This window comes from Equus quagga, chromosome 2 (assembly GCF_021613505.1).
Source record: "Equus quagga isolate Etosha38 chromosome 2, UCLA_HA_Equagga_1.0, whole genome shotgun sequence".
In the NCBI taxonomy this organism is placed as follows: domain Eukaryota; kingdom Metazoa; phylum Chordata; class Mammalia; order Perissodactyla; family Equidae; genus Equus; species Equus quagga.
This window is the reverse complement of record NC_060268.1, coordinates 25,377,301-25,390,495: the sequence shown is the minus strand read 5'-3', so window position 1 is coordinate 25,390,495 and position 13,195 is coordinate 25,377,301. Positions and strand designations below refer to the sequence as shown.

The 13,195-nt window shown below is 39.2% G+C and overlaps 1 protein-coding gene and 1 pseudogene across 1 annotated transcript; both read left to right on the top strand.

Annotated features, from left to right (window-relative positions):
• Positions 1-1,724: 1,724 nt before the first annotated feature.
• On the top strand, positions 1,725-3,044 carry LOC124234999 (olfactory receptor 49-like; annotated as a pseudogene).
• A 6,342-nt stretch (positions 3,045-9,386) lies between these two features.
• Positions 9,387-12,986, top strand: LOC124234998 (olfactory receptor 49-like). The gene is made up of 2 exons (XM_046652695.1): positions 9,387-9,421; positions 11,969-12,986. Exons 1-2 carry the CDS (start codon positions 9,387-9,389, stop codon positions 12,984-12,986), a joined length of 1,053 nt encoding a protein of 350 aa, XP_046508651.1.
• The last annotated feature ends 209 nt before the right edge of the window (positions 12,987-13,195 follow it).

The following is a 13,195-nucleotide window of genomic DNA, read 5'->3' as shown; positions in this document are numbered from 1 at the left end:
CCAGCTGATGAGTCACAGAATCTCTAAGGCTTTTTCTCACCATTTTCATGGACAGTCATTTGCTTCTCCTTTGTCTCTCCTGAAATGTGCTACACAACTCTTAACACAAAGGGCGCACTGTGCTGGCTTCTTTTATGGCTTTGTATTTAAGGTATTGTATAAGCAATAACAAAAAGAGGAAAGAAAAATCACCTAAGATCCCTCCGTCCTTATATGGTAATTATGTTCATTTTCCCATGTTTTCATCTAGTCCTTGTCCATATAAATATATAGTTTTCATAGCTACAATGTAGTGTGTTATTGTTTCTCTGATGCAAAATTATCACATTGGCTCCTGCTGCCGTCTCAGATAGAGTCAGCTCTTTCCTACAGAGGGCTGCCTTAACCTTTAATTTCTATAAAGAATAGCCAATGACAAAATTGCCTAGTTCTTTATCCAGATCTCTAGGGACAATATTCAGCAATGTAAATGTACAAATAACAATCAGTTAAAGCAAAGATATATTCTCTATAAGTAAAATTGAACCAATGAACAATGCTGATTATCAGTGTTCATTATTATTATTCTTTATTATTTCTGCTGAGGAAAGTGTCTGAAACTACTAAGCATGATACCTAATCTACAAACGCATTTTCTCTCTCCCCCCTATATATCAATTCATAACACATGCATCCCTCCAAAAATAACAGCTAAATAATATATTAACAAAATGTTTGCATTAACCCAACAAAAATTTGTTATACTAATATTTTGGAAGGAATGAGGTGCAAAATACATAATCTATGAGCATGGTTATATAAGCCAATCAGCACTAAATAAGAATAGAAAAAATACAACAGAGATCGATCAAAATCTTAAAAGTTGTCTCCATGGGGCTATAGGTGATTCTTTTTATTCCATTTCTTTGTATTTTCTAAATTTTTCATAATGAGTTGATACTATTTTTAAAACTTTTCTTTAAGTACGTATTGCCCGAAGTCAAGTATCTTTTCCTCAATTTTGCTCTTACTTATTATTTTCCTGCTAGAGTTTCAGCCACAAAGAGAGATTCAAGTAGCAAAGATTATGTGACTCCTTGCTCTGTGGCCAGCCTTGTGCTAAGTGTTCAGTATGCATTATTCATTTAACTTTTAGAACTTTTACATAGTTACTGTAATTATTCCCTTTGATAAAGCAGAGTTTTGGTGAGGTTATATAATCAGCCCAAGATAAATTAGTAAATGCTGGGGCTCAGGTGCACCCACAATCTCTTTAAATTAAATGCCTCTATAACAAGCTCTAGAGTAAATATTCTATCAATGCTTTCAATGAAGGTCTATGTCCATTGAATAGAGGATTCTTGGAGGGAATAATTTTAATGGACTTCAGAGACCCCTTACAATATTTGGACGAATATGGGAAAAGTCATAGGATCTAAAAGAAAAGAATGAAAGGGATTTAATACAGAGTTTGCTCACAGAAACAAGAGACATGGAAAAAGAATTGGTAAAGGGAAAATTTCCTCCAAGAATCTCAGAAAATTGATTTAAATTGGGTCAAATTATGTGACCTGATCCTACTCAATAAGAGATCTGGACAACCAGCCTGAAGAGGGAGAGGGGAACTAGTAAGTCAAAGAAAAATGGGGACTCCTTCAGCTCAAAATGCCACATCATCCCTCCTGACTTTCACATCCAAGTGTCCTCAGATCCCCAGAACATCATGACTCCTGAGGCCGCACACCTCTGATTGGCCACCCCCAGCAGAGGTCAGAAGAGCCATGGGGAACCACACCACAGTCAACGAGTTTGTCCTGCTGGGGCTCTCAGATGCCTGTGAGCTGCAGATGCTCATCTTCCTGGGGCTTCTCCTGACCTACCTCCTCACTCTACTGGGGAATCTCCTCATCATGATCATCACCCTCATGGACAGGCGCCTCCACGCCCCCATGTACTACTTCCTCCGCAACTTTGCTGTCCTGGAGATCTGGTTCACCTCAGTCATCTTCCCCAAGAAGCCGACCAATATCCTGACTGGACACAAGAACATCTCTCTAGCAGGTTGCTTTCTCCAGTTGTTCCTCTATTTCTTCCTGGGCACCATAGAGTTCCTCCTACTGGTGGTGATGTCCTTTGACAGGTATGTGGCCATATGTAATTCCTTGCGTTATGCCACCATCATGAACAAAAGGGTCCGTGTCCAACTGGTTCTTTCTTCATGGATGGCAGGATTCCTTCTCATCATCGTTGCAAGTTTCCTCATATTTCAGCAGCCCTTCTGTGGCCCCAATATCATTAATCACTTCTTCTGTAACAGCTTTCCACTCCTGGGACTCATATGTGCAGGCACAAGTCTGATAGAGCTTCTAGGTTTTATCGTGGCCAACTTCAGCTTAATAGGCACTCTGTTGGTGACAGCCACCTGCTATGGACACATCCTCCACACCATCCTGTGCATCCCCTCAGCCAAGGAGAGGCAGAAAGCCTTCTCAACCTGCTCCTCTCACATCATTGTTATTTCTATTTTCTAGGGCGGCTGCATTTTCATATATTTTCGGTCAGGCAAGAGTGACCAAGAGGAGGACAGGAACAAAATGATGGCCTTGCTTGGCACTATGGTGACCCTGATGCTCAACCCCTTCATCTACACCGTGAGGAACAAACAGGTGAAGCAGGTATTTAGCAAGCAAATAGCAAGCTCCTCTCATAAAGATGAGCTGGACCTGAGAAAAGGGGAAAGTTGCCTTCTTGCCAGAACCCCTACAAGTGCAGCTCCTGTCCTCATCTCCATGAGCTACCACCTCCCAGACAGCGTTTTATCTTGTGACCTAATCCACAGTGGTTTCTTACATGTACCATTATTGGCTCATGAAGTCTTGCCAGAGAATACAGAAAACTCAGTGGACCACTACTCTGTCTGGTATGTCTTAATATTTCTGACCCAAGCCTGTTTCTGAGTTCTTTAATTTTGCCTCATTTTTAAGGTATAATAATAAACAACATACCTTCTTCACTGGAACCTTTCAAAATTGATAAAAATATCCTCAACAATAATGTATTTATAACAAACTTCAGAATTATTATATATATGGAAAAATTAATGAAGTGGAATAGCCAAGAAATGTTGAACCAAAAGAAACAGTATCAGATATTAAAATCTAAGTCAAGAATTAACAAATAGAACAATGGAACTGGGTAAATAGTCTGGAAAGATAATGCAGTCCACATAAGGATCTAATAGATGATCGAAGTAGACTTTCTAATCAGTAAAGAAAAGAAGGTCAATTCAATAAATGCCAAAACTCTTGGCTAACCAGAGTAGAAGCCTTTCTTTCAGAGATTGGGACTAGTACTTGGTTGGTTATTGGAGGCAGGGGGTAGTTAAAGCAGAAGATCAATTTAAAAGTCATGACAAATATTTACTTGAAATTAAAAACTATAAACAAATATGTATTTACTATTCTATAAATATCCTTTTCTTTAAAAATGAACGAGATAATTGCTATAGCCATTCCTCTTTAAGCCAAATTCATAATGTAGACTCTATAATTTTCAGGATTTATTTCAGTAGTACAAAAATTTTAAAGATGCTTGAGAAACTGTGAGCAGAATTCTAGAATTTTCACTTTGTGTTTGTTTGTTTGCCACTCTTCACAGTTCTTGCCCACAACTACATAAAGAAAATTTTTTTTATTATCTGGCTTTGTGGAATCTATTGAAAAGAATAAACTAAGTTTTCACAGAAACAGCTTTGTTTTTACACTCATATTTCATTGCTTTATCTTTATTTAGTTATAATACATAGTTACAGTAACAAGTCTAATTTCAAATAGAGGTTTAGAAACTAACAACTGATTCCTGGTAGAAGCTAATTGGTGTGAACAAAAGTATGCAGGGTACCACAGAAGGTACTAGGTGCAAAGCTAGTAGCTGCAAGGCACGCCAGGGACATCAATCATTTTGAGAGGCAGCATAGCACAGAGACTGAGAACAGCTACAGGAAACCTACTACCTAGTTCAGATCCCAGCTATCTATTCGTCATTTGATCTTGTGAAATCAATATTTCTTTGTATCTCAGTTATAAATATGGAGATAAGAATAGTATCTACCACATAGAATCCTCGTAAACATTAATGCATTAATATACGTTAGAATGTTCAGCATAGGGCTTGGTACAGAGTAAATACCATGTTAAGTGTCAGCTATTATGTTTTACTGAAGGAATAAGTTGGATAAATGAAGGTAATTTAAGAGATCATTTAGTATCTTGGAGAAAAAGTTACATTAAATCCTCACCTCATATCTTAAACTGAAATAAATTCAAGATGAATTAAACAGATAAATATAAACCATGGAAACATAAAGAAAATTTAGGTAAAAATTATCTTATTAAAGATGTGTAGGGAATTTTTAAGGGAAGAAACATAAAAATAAATTTATAAATTAGGCTATGTAAAATTTTTCAACTTCTTTATGTTAGAAAATAAAACATAAATGAAGTATTTGCTCTATGTACTTTCTGCTTTCCTGGCATCCATTTCCCATTCTTAAAGTCAGAGAACCTTGATTTTTCACAGGGAAGTCCCGTCCCATTCTCAGTCCATGTACCTAGAGTGGTGCTGACTTCATCCCCAACCAATCAGAGCATAGCCATGGTTATCAGCTCAGGGATGGCCAACACGACTAAAATCAGGCCAGTGAGACCAAATGAGTCTCAATTCAGAAATACTTATGGGAACTGATGGAAGGGAGACTCTCTCTTTCTGCTAGACTTGAAACTGGGAGAAGGTGGAGGAAAAAAAGATGCAAATTACCAATACCAGGAATAAAAGAGTGCCCACCACCATGGATTCTATAGGCACTAAAAGGTAATAAGGGAACAGTATGAACATCTCTATGTTCATATATTTGAGAACTTAGAAGAAATGGATAAACTTATTGGAAAACACAAACCATCAAAGCTCACCCAAAATAAAATAGATAACTTCAATAGCCCTATATCTTTTAAAGAATTGCATATGCAGTTAAAAACCTCCACAAAAGAAAAGTGCAGACCCAGATGGCTTCACTAGGTAATTCTGCTAACTATTTATGGAAGAGATAATACCAATGCTACACAAACTCTTCCAGAAAACAGAGGAGGAAGAAACATTTCCCAAATTAACCTATAAGGCCAGCATTACCCTGATGCCAAAATCCAACAAAGATATTACAAAGACAGAAAATCATAAATATCCTTCAGGAACATAGAAGAAAAAAATTCTTAACAAAATCAGCAAATTATTTCCAACAGTATAGCAAAAAGATCATGACTAAAAGGAAGTTATCCCACACATACAGGATTGGCTCAACATCCAAAAAACCAACCACATGTAATTCATCATATGAACAGAAAAGGAGAAAAACAATATGATCATATCAATATGTGCAGAAAAAGCATTTGACAAGATTCAACATCCATTCATGATTTATAAAAAAATACTCTTAGCAACTTAGGATACAAGAGAATTTCCTCAAGCTGATAAAAAGGACTTATGAAAAACCTACAGTAAGCATCATACTAAATGTTAAAAGACTGAATACTTTCCCCATAATATTAGGAACAAAAATTTTATGGCTTCTATTCAACACTGTACTGGAGGATCCTAACCAATGCAACAGGCAAGAGGAAGAAATAAAAGAAATGCAGTTTTTATCATGAAAGGAGGTTGAATGTAGTATATTACATTTATTTTCTTTTTTATTGTGGTAACCTTGGTTTATAACACTATATAAGTTTCAGGAGTACATCTTTATATATACATTTATTGATATGTGGATATTAAACCATCCTTGCATCCCTGGAAAACCAGGGATTTCCCACTTGATCATGATGTGTGAGCCTATTAATGTACTGTTGAATTCAATTAGCTAACATTTTATTCAGGATTTTTGCATGTATGTTCATCAAGGATCTTGGTCTGTAATTTTCTTTTCTTGTGGTGTCCTTTTCTGGCTTTGGTATCAGGGTCATGTTGGCCTCATAAAATGAGTTTGGAAGTGCTCCTGCTTCTCACTTATTGGAAGAGTTTGAGAAAAATTGGCATTAATTCTTCTTTAACAGTTTGGTAGAATTCACCAGTGAAGCCAACTGGCCCTGGACTTTTGTTTGCTGGGAGGTGTTTGATTACTGATTTAATGTCCTTACTAGTAATCAGTCTTTTCAGCTGGGTATGGAAGGAATGTACCTAAACATAATAAAGGCCATATATTACAAGCCCACAGCTAACATCATATTCAAAAGTGAAAATCTGAAATCTTTTCTGCTAAGATCAGGAAAAAGACAATGATGCCCGCTCTCATAACTTTTATTCAACATAGTCTGGAAGTCCTAGCCAGAGAAATTAGCAATAAAAGAAATTAGAAATTCGAAATAAAAGGAATCCAAACAAAAAGGAAGAGGCAAAATTGTCTCTATTTGCAGATGACATATTACATATATTAAATAATACAGACTCTACCAAAAAACAGTTAGAACTAATAAATGAATTTAGTAAAGTTGCAGGATGCAAAATAAACATATAAAAATTGGTTGCATTTCTATATGCTAACAATGAACTATCAGAAAGAGAAATTAAGAAAACGCTCCCATTTACAATAGCATCAAAAACAATAAAATAATAGGAGCAAATTTAACCAACAAGGTTAAAGACCTGTACGCTAAAAACCATAAGACACTGATAAAAGAAATGGAAGACACAAAGAAATGGAAAGACATTCTATGTTCATGGATTGGAAGAATTAATATTGTTAAAATGCCCGTACTACCCAAAGCAATATAAAGATTCAACGCAATCCCTCTCAAAATTCTGAGGATATTTTTCACAGAAATAGCAAAGACAATTCCACAATTTGTATGGAACCACAAAAGACCACAAATAGCCAAAGCAATCCTGAGAAAGAAGAACAAAGTTGGAGGCATCACATTTCCTGATTTCAAATAATATTGCAAAGCTGTTGTAATCAAAACTGTTTGATATTGGCACAAAAACAGACACACAGGTCAAAAGAACAGAATAGAAAGCCCATTTTTCCAAAGAAGACATACAAATGGCCAACAGGCACATGGAAAGGTCCTCAACATCAACAGTCATAGGGGAAATGCAAACCAAAATCACAGTGAGAAATCACCTCACACCTTTTAGGATGCCTATTATAAAAAAGACAAGAGATAAAACCTACTGGCAAGGATGTAGAGAAAATAGAAACCTGTACACTCTTGGTGGGAATGTAAACTGGTGCAGTCACTGTGGAAAACAGCATGGAGTTTCCTCAAGAAATTAAAAGTAGACCTACCACATGATCCAGCAACCCCACTTCTGGGCATATATCCAAAGAAAACAAGTCATTATCTTGAAGAGGTATCTGCACTCTCATGTTTATTGCAGAATTATTCACACTAGCAAAGATACGGAAACAACCTAAGTGTCCGTTGACACACGAATGGATAAAGAAAATGTGTTATATAAACAATGGAATATTATTCAGCCCAAAAAGGAAGGAAATCCTGCCATTTGCAACAACATGGATGAACCTGGAGGGCATAATGCTAAGTGAAATAAGCCAGACACAGAGAGACAAATACTGTATGGTATCACTTAAATGTGGAATACAAACAAACAAATAAAAAGTTGAAGCAATAAAAACAGAGAGTAGAATGGTGGTTGCCAAGGGCTGAGGGGTAGAGAAAATTGAGAGATGTTGACCAAAAGATACAAACTTCTAGCTATAAAATGAATAAATTCTGGGAACCTAACATACAGGTTGGTGTTTATGATTAGTAATACTGCATTGCATCCATAAAATTTGCTAAGTGCGTAGATCTTCAGAATTTTCACTACACAGACACACACAATAGTAACTAAGTGAGGTGATGGGTGTGTTAATTAACTTCATTATAGTAATAATTTCACAACAGATATGTATATCAAAACATCACACTGTACATTTTAAATACATACCATTGTATTTGTCAATTATACGTCAATAAAGCTGGGGAAAAATTTTAATCCCAACTTTTTCCTTTCCATCCCTTTTGTCCCTTCCCCCCAGGACCCCAGCGTCTACCATCTCCCAGACCCAGAGAGGTAGGGGTCACGATCGCATTAGCCAAGGATCTGGATTACTTGTGATGGTTCCTGACATGCCGGTAACAACAGGACTGCCTAATATTAGACAGGAGCCCCAATTTCAGAGGCATAATTAGATTTATTACTTTAACTAAAAGTAACTGCTATTCTTGATATCAACAAACAACAGAAACTTTTGTTTACAAAGTTGTAGTGAGGTAACAGCCAACAGACTTGGGAAGAGGCTGAGTGAGGCTCATTATATTAATTCTCCAGGGATCCCAAACCCCATCAAATTTGGAAGAACAGTAGATCCCTTAGGAAAACAAAGTTGCAACCCAAATCTTTCAGCCCTGATGTCACCTCCACAAAGAGCTGTGTTTGTTCCAGGAGTAGCTCACCCACTGTCTCCTGGAGTCACACTGGCCACAGAAGAAATATCACCTCACAGAGACTGGGCCAATATGAGGATGTAATAAAAGTCTTTATCAGTCAAAATCACCCCCATTGCCCAAGAGGAGGATTGCACCAAATAATAACTGTACTCTTCCAAGGCTTTCTGCAGGATGAGCTTGCTTAAAATGGAAGATTTCAAAACATTCTGGATTCATCAGATCCTGTGAGCTGAATGACAACAAAGTCCCAAGGAAACCATTCTCTTACCCAGGGAATGCTGCTGACCATTCACGAAGCTTTGGAAAAGCATAAGTGCTTTCAGAGAATGCCATCAAATTCATGAGTGAGATATCTCACACCATTAGTATGAGATCTGCGTTTAAAGCCTACAGACAATTTTGCAACCTTTAGAAATACCCATGAGAACCAGGTATCTTCTGCAATACTGTGAGTAATGTATTTAGAATGGCCTGACTGGGACTTCACCATGGGCAGCTAGACACCTGGCCCTGGACCTGTAGGGTAATCTTCACCTTGGCACAGCACAGGATGGAAGAGCAGGAGTGGCTTCCTCAAACCCTCCTGTTCCTGGCACTTGTCCCTTATATTCCTTTATAAGATGTCGCACATCGAGCACACACACTGAGTCTAATTTGTAGCTTTAGCTACACCGTGCAGGTCCATGCTAGGCAAGTCAATGTTTATCCAGAGCCATTAGGTTACTCATTTACATTGAGGAACTGTCCCTGTCCCACCTTGTGCTCTGTGTAACTGTCCCCTTGGAAAACCCAAAGTTCTGAACAAATTGAGTCTGGGTGAAACTCCAAATGCTTTTCCTTAGAAGGAGAAGACCTCACCCTCTATTCTATTAGCTCCTGATGATGTTCCTGGGTATCACATTCATGCCGGATTCTGCTTTTGTTCTGGAAAGAGCTGGGTAAGTTCCTTGGCCACCTGAGCTCACTTTTGAACCAAATGATTAAGCTGCAGAGATTTCCTTTCCACATTGCTGATGAATCTAGACAACGTTCAATCTAGAAATGACCTGTGGGGAAGGGCTCTAGTTATATCCTCAGAGGCTGATCAACTATTTTGTGTTCTCTAATAACTGTCAACAAATATTAAATAGTATGGTAGTTTGTGGAATGGCTTTGAATACCATAGCCTGTGCTAAAAAGTCAAAACCATAGAAAAAGGAAAGTTGATACAGTTTATTATTTCTTCCTCTCTAATACCCCTCAGCATCTCCTTCATCTCAAGTATCTAAACTGAGTCCCAATCTTTTTCTCCAGTGACTGGCAAATAGTTCTTGCTACTGCTCTGCCTGATAATTAAGGTAGTAGTTGATAATGCTCAAGGAAAGAAACTTCCAGGGATTCTGATTTTTAAAGAGAGATCTTTTTAAGAGTTTGGGGGGTTTTGCTGCTGGGAGCACTCTAGAAGACCCAGCATGGCCTCTGTCTATTTACTAGCTCAAACTCTAGACACTCTCAAAGATGGAGTCTCCCGTTAGAGAATGTTTGTGGGGAACATCTTCACTTTCTCATGAGGAAAAGCAAACTCTCTTCAAATGGACCAACTTAAGACTACTTGGCATATGACTCTGCAAGGTTGCCGTCCTCTAGGAAACACTCCATTAAGTATGTCCTTGTGTCTCTAATGCCACCACTCCATCCTTAGACATTTGAGGTGTTCTTCACTCATTCTAAAAATGTTTACTAAAAGCCAGCATTTTAAAAAACTTGTTCTAAGGGCTGTAGAAAATACAAAGAGAGTTTAAGAAATTTTTGACTCAATGAGAAAAAATGAAAGAAACTGTAAAATATAATAGAAATTAAAATAAATATAATAAAATTGAGAGAGAGAGAGAGGAAAGACATTCATTCAAGAAGAGAAGGCTTCATAGAAATGATAGCCCTTTTGAGGACAGACTTTAAGGATAAATAGGATTTGAAAGGCTGGTGGTTCCAAGGTGAAAAAATACCATGTGCGTAAAACATGTGCATAAAGTGGATGAAAAAAAAAACCAAAAGGAGTCTATTATTGTTTCTAGAGCCCATGGGAGGTTGTAATGAGAGGAGAACTGCTGGGAGCCGTCAGCCTACAAGTTAAGCCTCTGCCTTGTGACATGGTCCGGGAGAGAGATGAGTGAACGCACGGCGACCCTCAAGGGAATCTACCAGGCTACCCCTGCAAGTCTCCCTGATACTTTTGACTTTCCTGCTTCTGCTCACTCTGCTTTGCACCTGGGATTATTTCAGGGGAAGTCAGCCCAGCCCTGGGAATGAGAACGAAACAAAGCAATATTCTACGGAAAGTTCTGGGGAAAAAACATCTTCTAGGGAAAGAACATTCTGACCCGTCCTTTGGTCTGGTGAAGTGATGGGAGTGGAGAGGGAACAAAGAAATCTATAGCCCCCACAGATCTCTCTGGGAGGACGGTGGTTGACAAAGCCCATTGAGTCAGGAGGCGGCTGGGGGTAGCCTCCTTGAAGTAAAGAATTACAGAAGCTTGACTCCCCCCAGGCCTACACACAATCAATTACTCTTGGGCAGAAGCTTGACTCCCCCCGGGCCTACACACAGTCAATTGCTCTTAGGACTATTGTCTACCTTACAATCAGTTGCTCTTTGGACTATTGTCTACCTTGCAAAAACCCGCTTACACGAGCCAAAAATATGTACTGGGATTGTTTCATAAAACCATCCTTGCATACCCTGAGCCCTATACAAATCATACATACACAAAATAAAGTTAGACTTGGATACCAAACTCCTTGTCTCACCGCCTCCTCCCTCGCTGACGCCGTCCATCCCTCAGGAGACCCTCTTCAGTTGGGGCTGGACCCCGGCAGAGAATCTGGAAATATCATTTGGGAACAGATCACTAAGAACCTTGAATACCAAACTCCCACTAAGAAATTTTTATGTATGTTTTACTTGGGTGATCCTTTTTCTGATCAGTGAGAGTTGTGCTTTTCTCTCATAGATTTCCTTTTTCCTTTTTATTAATCAAGATGATAGTGAAAGGCATCAAAGATTCAGGTATCTTGAAACAGCAAAGAGGGTCTGTTTATCCAGTCTACCTCAGGATATGGATCCATGTAGTGAATGGCTAAGTTAGGCAAAAAAGTTACCACCCTCCAGTATGAACTACTTATGGATGAAGAGCCAATAGAGTAAAGATAAGAGTAAAAGGTATTGAAAGTGGTGATACTACTAGGAGCAAAGAGTACTGTAAGGAATCAGGAATAAAAGTTTAGTTTAAAAAAGTAAGCAAGGATAATTTTGGGTTTGGGGCCTACTAAGGCCACCCTGCAAATCACCACTGTCTCCTCTAACACACAGACACACCAGGGAGCAAACATGAGACAGGGCCTCTGCAAAATAAGCTTGAGTAGTCAGTGGTGTGAAGATACATCTTTCTCAGAGAAAAAGGATTCCTGCAGCTCAAAAGGCCACACTCGTCCCTTTTGCCTTTCAGTTCCAAGTGTCCTCAGATTCCCAAAACATCACAACTCTTGGTGTTGCACACCTCTGATTGGCCATCCCCAGCAGAGGTCAGAAGAGCCATCGGGAACCACACCACTATCACCGAGTTTGTCCTGCTGGGGCTCTCAGATGCCTGTGAGCTGCAGATGCTCATCTTCCTGGGGCTTCTCCTGACCTACCTCCTCACTCTACTGGGGAATCGCCTCATCGTGGTCATCACCCTCATGGACAGGCACCTCCACACCCCCATGTACTTCTTCCTCTGCTACTTTGCTGTCCTGGAGATCTGGTTCACCTTGGTCATCTTCCCGAAGATGCTGATCAATATCCTGACTGGGTACAAGACCATCTTCCGCCTAGGCTGTTTCTTACAAACTTTCCTCTATTTCTTCCTGGGCACCACAGAGTTTTTCCTACTGGCAGTGATGTCCTTTGACAGGTATGTGGCCTTATGTAATCCCTTGCACTACGTCACCATCATGAGCAAAAGGCTCTGTGTCCAGCTGGTTCTTCCTTCATGGATGATAGGATTCATTCTCAACATTGTTGCAAGTTTTCTCATATTTCAGGAGCCATTCTGTGGCCCCAATATCATTAATCACTTCTTCTGTGACAACTTTCCACTCCTGGAACTCATATGTGCAGACACAAGTCTGATAGAGCTTCTGAGTTTTATTGAGGCCATTTTCACCTTACTAGGCACTCTTTCCGTGACAGCCACCTGCTATGGACACATCCTCCACACCATCCTGCGCATCCCCTCAGCCAAGGAGAGGCAGAAAGCCTTCTCAACCTGCTCCTCTCACATCACTGTTGTGTCTCTCTTCTATGGAAGCTGCATCTTCATGTATATCCGGTCAGGCAAGGGTGACCAGGGGCAAGATGGAAACAAGGTGGTGGCTTTGCTCAACACTGTGGTGACCCCAATGCTCAACCCCTTCATCTACAACCTGAGGAACAAACAAGTGAAGCAGGTATTTAGGGAGCAGGTGAACAAGCTCTTCTTATGAATCTGTGCAACCAAGAGGCTGAAGCCAGGATTCCTAGACAAGCTAAGGGAATATCAGGCCCCTGTAAGAAATCAAGACATTCCCAATCAGAAAAAGCCTGGTGACATGTTTCTTGGTGCCAGTCGCTATGCAGTGCAGCATAAACTCGGAAGCTGTCTCGACCCTCAAGACAATTTTATTAATTACCTGATTTGAATATTTTTCTTCAT

Bases quoted from the DNA above. Each gene is read 5' to 3' on its own strand.
- LOC124234998 (XM_046652695.1), top strand. From the start codon at position 9,387: ATGCCGGATTCTGCTTTTGTTCTGGAAAGAGCTGG. The intron at 9,422-11,968 runs GTAAGTTCCTTG...TTTGCCTTTCAG, and splicing joins TTTGTTCTGGAAAGAGCTGG to TTCCAAGTGTCCTCAGATTC.